This window comes from Aulostomus chinensis, chromosome 4 (genome assembly GCF_037954235.1).
Source record: "Aulostomus chinensis isolate RoL2024-O1b breed Wild chromosome 4, RoL_Achi_v1.0, whole genome shotgun sequence".
NCBI lineage: Eukaryota > Metazoa > Chordata > Actinopteri > Syngnathiformes > Aulostomidae > Aulostomus > Aulostomus chinensis.
In genome coordinates, this window is record NC_141323.1 from 7,957,572 (window position 1) to 7,964,129 (window position 6,558).

The window sequence follows — 6,558 nt, forward strand, 5'->3', positions numbered from 1 at the left end:
AACTCGTCAAAGGTACCAGTGACCTCCTACTGGTACCAGATGAGGGACTGGTCTCTGTGCTGGTCTGATTAGATCTCAGTGCAGCTTTGATACCATTGACCACCATATCCTTCTACAGAGACTGGAACCTGTCACTGGTATTAAAGGAACCACACTAAACTGGTTCAGGTCATATTTACTAGCTCCATCTCAGTTGGTACTAGTTAATGATGGTTCCTCTGAGACCACTACAGTCAGTTCTGGTGTTCCACAAGGCTCTGAGCTTGGACCAGTCCTCTTCACCCTGTACCTGCTTCCTCAAGTCACATGATCAGGAAACACTCCATTAATGTTCACTGCTATGCAGACGACACTCAGTTGAACTCATCAATGATCCACGTGGAACAAACCAGCTGACTGAACTGGAGGCCTGTCTGAAGGACAGGAAAACATGGAGGACCATCGTTTCCTTTATTAAACTCTGATAAACTGAAGTTCTTGTGCTGGGCCCAAACACCTGAGGACCACCTGATCTGATGAGACAGGTACCCTGGATGGCACCACCCTGGCCCCCAGCACCACCGTAGGAACCTAGGAGTTCTCGTTGACCAGGATCCTTCAACTCCCACCTTCAACAAATCTCCAGGACGCCTTCTTCCATCGACGTAACATCGCTAAGATCAGACACATCCTGGCTCAAGAAGATGCAGAAAAACTAGTCCCTGCTTTTGTCACTTCTAGGCTGGATTACTGCACCTCCCTCCTACCAGGCTGGACTAATAAATCCCTAAAGACTCTCCAGAAACTGGTGGACTGACCAGAAGCAGATCTACAACAGGATTCTAGATTCTTCTTCTACCATCAAAGTCCTCAACAATCAGGCTCCTTCATCCCTGACAGAGCCCCTAGTCCCCTATGATCCAGCTAGAACCCTTCACTCCCAGGATGCAGGGTTCCTGCTGGTTCCTAGAGTTCTAACAGTAGAATGGAGCCAGAGCCTTCAGCTATCAGGCTCCCCTCCTGTGGAACCGTGTCCCAGTTTCAGTCCAGGACCCAGACCCCCTCTCTTGGTTTAAGAGCAGACTTAAGACCTCCTTGTTGATCAGGCTTATAGTCAGGACTGCTTATGCTGGCCCTTAGATCTGCTGCTGTCGGCTCAGACTGCTGGGATCTCCCATGATGCACTGGGCTTCTCTCTCCTCCTCCTGTCCTCAGACGTGTTACTAACTCCTCTTCTTCTCCCCTCATCCCAGATCCTGGTGCTGCTGGAGGAGGCTCCAGACCTGAAGAGGCTCCAGCTGCCACCCGTAGCTCCAGTTTTAGTATTAGTACAAGTAGTATTTATATCAGTATTCTCAGTACTGTATTAGCATTAGCTTCAGCATTGTGCTCGCTACCATAGAACTGCTCATGCTATGCTGGAACTGATTGCTTGTTTTGAACCTGTAGATGTGGTTATTGGTAGCGAGTTGTTGTTGCCTTTCTCCTTCCAGCCTGTTCATGTCCCCGTCTGTCCATCATTCTTTCACCTTTTCTCTCTTTCTCTGTCTCTCTCTTTTCTGTCTCTATCTCTTCTCCATCTTTGTCTCTGTCCCTGTCCTCAGGCTAAATCCCCCCTATCTCTCTCTGCCCCTCTTTTCAGTCTCTGTCTCTCTCTCTGTCCTTCGGTCTTTCGTCTCTGTGTTTGTGTCTGTCCCTGTCCTCTGTCTGTCTGGATCTGCCCCACCTTCTTGCTGGTAAAGGATGTTTTTCATCTCTGCTGTCTCAGATGTGCTTGTTCAAGGAGGGAGGTTCTAGACCTGCTATACCAGGAGGGAGGTTCTAGTCCTGCTGTACTAGGAGGGAGGTTCTACACCTGCTCCAATAGGAGGGAGGTTCTAGACCTGCTATACTAGGAGGGAGGTTCTTCTCCTGCTCTACTAGGAGGGAGGTTCTACACCTGCTCTACTAGGAGGGAGGTTCTGCACCTGCTCCAATAGGAGGGAGGTTCTAGCCCTGCTGTACTAGAAGGGAGGTTCTACACCTGCTCTACTAGGAGGGAGGTTCTACACCTGCTCTACTAGGAGGGAGGCAGTAGGAACAGATGAACAGATTTGGAGACACAGGTGTTGCAGTCACCATGATCTCATTCCTAGACATGGACCCTTCATCATCCTCATCTTCACGTTTCCTTGCTCACTTGCTGATATATTCTCTGACAATGTGTCCTGTGTTTGTATATGGGTGTGAACTATTTTCTGCCATTCTGGCCTGGCAGTCCACATCTGACACAACATCCCTGAAAACCTTTGTGAAGCCTCAAATGTAGAACCATGACAGTGAGAGAAGGAAGTCCAGTATAATAAATGAGGGTCCCAACTACGGTGAGCAGCAGTATGTTGGTGCAGCACTCAGGGTTGGGGGGGTCCCTCCCATGTTGTCCCTGAACCATTAGACCGTTGCTCCCCACTTATCTAACTGGAAGATGCAACAACAACAGAGCTGTCAACATTTCTGAGAAGGGCTGATGAATGATGCATATCAGTACCACCACCAGTGGACATAGTCGCAATTTCCAGCCTCAGAGACACAACTAGCTATGATTGGCTGTGAGCAGCAGGAGCACCAGGTCACCTGGAGGAAATGTATAATGCTGTGAATGCTGTGACGTGCTGGTGTGTGCTGAATAGATAAGCTCTCTGCACACTCACAGACAGGATTTGGGTCCTCTGGCCAAAGATGAAGCTGGTGGCTGTCTTTGTGGTGTGCGGGCTGGTAGTTGGTCAGGATGGAGGGAGTCTGGTGGCAGCTTTGCCAGCATTTGACTCTCAACAGATGACACAGGGAAGAGGTAACATGCCAGAACAAATGACTTCTGTAGATTAACTTCTTTTTTCAAACATGTAACTTTGCTTGTCTCAGACATCAAGAGAGGATAAGGATAACAAAGATCTATTATTTCCTTACTTGGTTGCCTGTAGATATCTGTAGTCACTAAAAGAGTTACTGATGTAGCTACATGGAGTGTAGAAAACTGTAGTTACTGATGTATTTGCTGATGCAATTACCTGGAGTTAAAGATGCAGTTACCTATAGTTACAGTTGAAGTTGCATGTAGTTATTGATGTTGTTACTGATATAGTCATATGTAGTTAATGATTAAGTTACATAATGTAATTAGTAAGTTACAGATGTAGATACCTGTAGTTCCTGATGCAGTTATCTGGAGTTACTGATGTAGGTACCTGTAGTTACTGAGAGTTACATGTATTTACTAATGTAGTAACTGATATCGTTATCTGTAGTTTCTGATGTAGGTACTGATGTAGATACCCGTAGTTACTGATGGCATTTCCTGTAGTTACAGATTTGTTACTGATGAAGTTACCTGTAGTTACTGATGTAGTTACAGCTGTAATTCCCAACAACTAATGATTAAGTCACTGGTGTAAATACTGTTGTAGTAACTGATGTAGTTATCAGTAGTTACCTGTAATTACTGATGTACTTATTGATGTGATTACCTATAGTTACTGGTGTTGTTACTAATGCAGTAACCTTTAGTTATTGAAGTATTTACTGATGTGGCTACTGGTTTAGTTACCTGTAGTTACTAATGTAGTTACTGATGTAGTTACTTATGTAGTTACCTGTGGTTCCTGATGTAATTGCAGTTGTAGTTACCTGTAGTCACTATTGTAGTTATTAATGTAGTTACTGCTGTAGATACTGATGTATTTAGTTACTGATGTAGTTACTGATGTGATTTCTGTTGTTTTAGCTTGTAGTTACTGATATACTTATGGCTGCAGTTACTGTTGTAGTTACGGATGTAGTTACCGACACGGTTACCTGTAATTTCTGATGAAGTTAATGATTTAGTTGCTGATGTAATGCTGATGTAGTTGTTGATATAAATACTGATGTAGTCACAATGTAGATACAGATGGAGTTACCTGTAGTTACTGGTTTAGTTTCTGATGTAGTTACTGATGGATGTAATTAAATTGTGATCATCTAGAGAAGAGAGACTTGAATGCTTCATTCTTAGTCATTAAACACTGGATATCACAAATTAGTACAAATATTTATTTTGTACATGGAGTACCCTAATGATATCATGACAAACCTGGAACTTTTATAATATAATATAATATAATATAATATAATATAATATAATATAATATAATATAATATAATATAATATAATAATAATATGTAAAGGTTTTCATCCCTGATTGCTGTTGCTATTTTGCTCAGGATCCGTCTCCATTCATCTTAGGAGAAGTGCTGCAGGAGACTTTCCGGAGGATTCCAATCTATGTTTCTCCCTGAGAGAGAATAGTGACCAGCAGCAGCTTCTGTGCAATGATCGCAGGAGCAAATTCAACTTCAACCCGTTTGGCCTTCGCTTTGGGAAGCGCTACAGTGGCTACATCTACAGAAGAGCTGTCAGTAAAGCCAGGACAAATCAGTTCTCTGCTGTTGCCCTGACTCCGTGAGAACTGAGGATCCCACCTTTCACATCCCACTGAACCATTTCTCCCTCAATAAAAGTTTTTTTTAACCTGCCTTTACTACAAAATATGTTTCCAATCTTACATGATAAAAGACTAATCTAAGGAAAATCCTATTAAAATAAAGAGAGAAAATGTGACGTTTGCTATCTCATTCAGCGACTGCCGACACGTCAGAAAACTATGGCAATGAATACAAATGAAAGGAAACGTGGCAACATATTGATTTGTCTAATTTCACAAGACAGTTTCTCTCAGTCACTTTGGTACATTTTTCCTGAATACATTAAATGATTTTTTTTCCATACAAACAGGAAAATGGATGCAATTAATGTATGTCAGTTTTTCACAACTGTAAGTGTGTTATTGATTAATTGGACAGGAGTCACATTCACACACATATTTTCAATTAAGCGGTTGTGTACATTTAAATTATGATCAAGAAGAGATACAGGGACAATTGTAAAAATATATTGATTAAGATAATTAATAAAGAGCTATATTAATTAATACATTATTATTATTTGTTATAATAGTAATGGTGGTGATGATATTTGCAGGGGGTTCATTGGGTGATGGAATACCTTCAACTGTAAAAAAACACATCACGAAACACACCTGTCTATTTATGATAATAAAGGCCTTGACAGGTAATTTAGATAGGCTGGGAGGTGCTGGATGAGGCAGGTTGTTGGTTAGACGAAGAAACTGTTGTAGTTTGTTTATTAAGGTTATTATTAAGAGATTAACTGCATCCAGACCACACAAACCACAGATCATCAATATACCTCCAGGTTGTCTCAATGCATTTTAAAAACTTGAAACTAAAACTTAATGAAGAGGTAATTTTCCTAATATTTTTTCCATATGTTGATATATGTTTGATTTAGAAATTAATATAACTATATGAATATTTGTTTACTGTTTTATTCATTATTATAATATTTGTAATCATCTAGTGCAGGGATTCCTGAAGTGTGTGCTGCAGCCCACCTGTAGTACCTCTACAGCCCACCAGGGGAGGACATTTATGATAATTTGAAAAAGTTCCAAATTTTCAATTTGTGTATATAATTCATGATCAAGTTTGTAACGGTTTGGATATTAACAGGCCCAAATATTCACTCTTCGTACCTGTTTTCTGTTGTTGGGAAATAAATGCAACAAAGCAAGAGGTAACAACATTATTGACAACAATAAGAATATATATACATGAACACAAACAAGCTAAACCTCTGTGTTTTCATATCTCAGCAATTTATCATGAGACATGTGTAGCAGGTCAGGATTTTTGTTTGCTTGCAGATTTCATACTGTGGTTCCCTGCCAACCTGACATCACCTGTTCCTCCCTCACATGGAAGCATCGTTGCAGCCCTGTTGAGACCTCTGACATATGCTGCTGATCACGAACCAACATTTATGTCTAATGACTTTGTACCGTTGCTGTGTTGGACTAATTTTTATGCACAAGACCCTGCTTGTCTCAAATGAAGACTGAAAGTTTCATGATTGTTTTCAGTCAGGCTTTTGGAAACCCTTGGCTTCCTTCTCCTGTTCTCACGCATCTTCCGACAAGGACCTGGCCAGCATGACACGAGCAAAATGTGGGCTGCTTTAGAAGGACAGAAAAATTGGGCAGCAGGAGGTGCAACTTGCTGTACTCTGCCAGTAACTGCATCAAATTAGCCTGGAGAAATGACCCTGAGGCGACAAGGCCAGGAAGACGACTGACATCGAACCCTAACCCTGACTTCAGTTACACTTCTAAACAGACTTAGACAGACAGTAATCTAGAAGACTTGTAATAGAATTATAACAGATTTCTAAAACATTACTAATAGACTTCAAAACAATTTCTACTACACCTCTCATTCACCTCTTCGAGACTTCCAGCAGACTTCTAAAAGACGTCAGCACTTAAGTCCCCTACCTGATAGGTGTAAACAGCAGAAAGATTGACAGGTGAATCTTGGAATGGTAACAAAAAAAACAAACTCCTTTACTTACTTCTTTCTTTACTTCATCTACTGTTTCATAAAATCCTATTGTGCCTCATTAGATTGCATCAACTTCAGTGTTTG

General features: G+C 41.4%; 1 protein-coding gene across 1 annotated transcript; it reads left to right on the plus strand.

Moving 5' to 3' along the window:
• The first annotated feature begins 2,271 nt into the window (after window positions 1-2,271).
• kiss2 (kisspeptin 2) lies at window positions 2,272-4,493 on the plus strand. The gene is given in 2 exon segments (XM_086202508.1): window positions 2,272-2,809; window positions 4,219-4,493. Coding segments are annotated over 2 exon segments (387 nt in total). The 5' UTR covers window positions 2,272-2,697.
• Window positions 4,494-6,558: the final 2,065 nt, after the last annotated feature.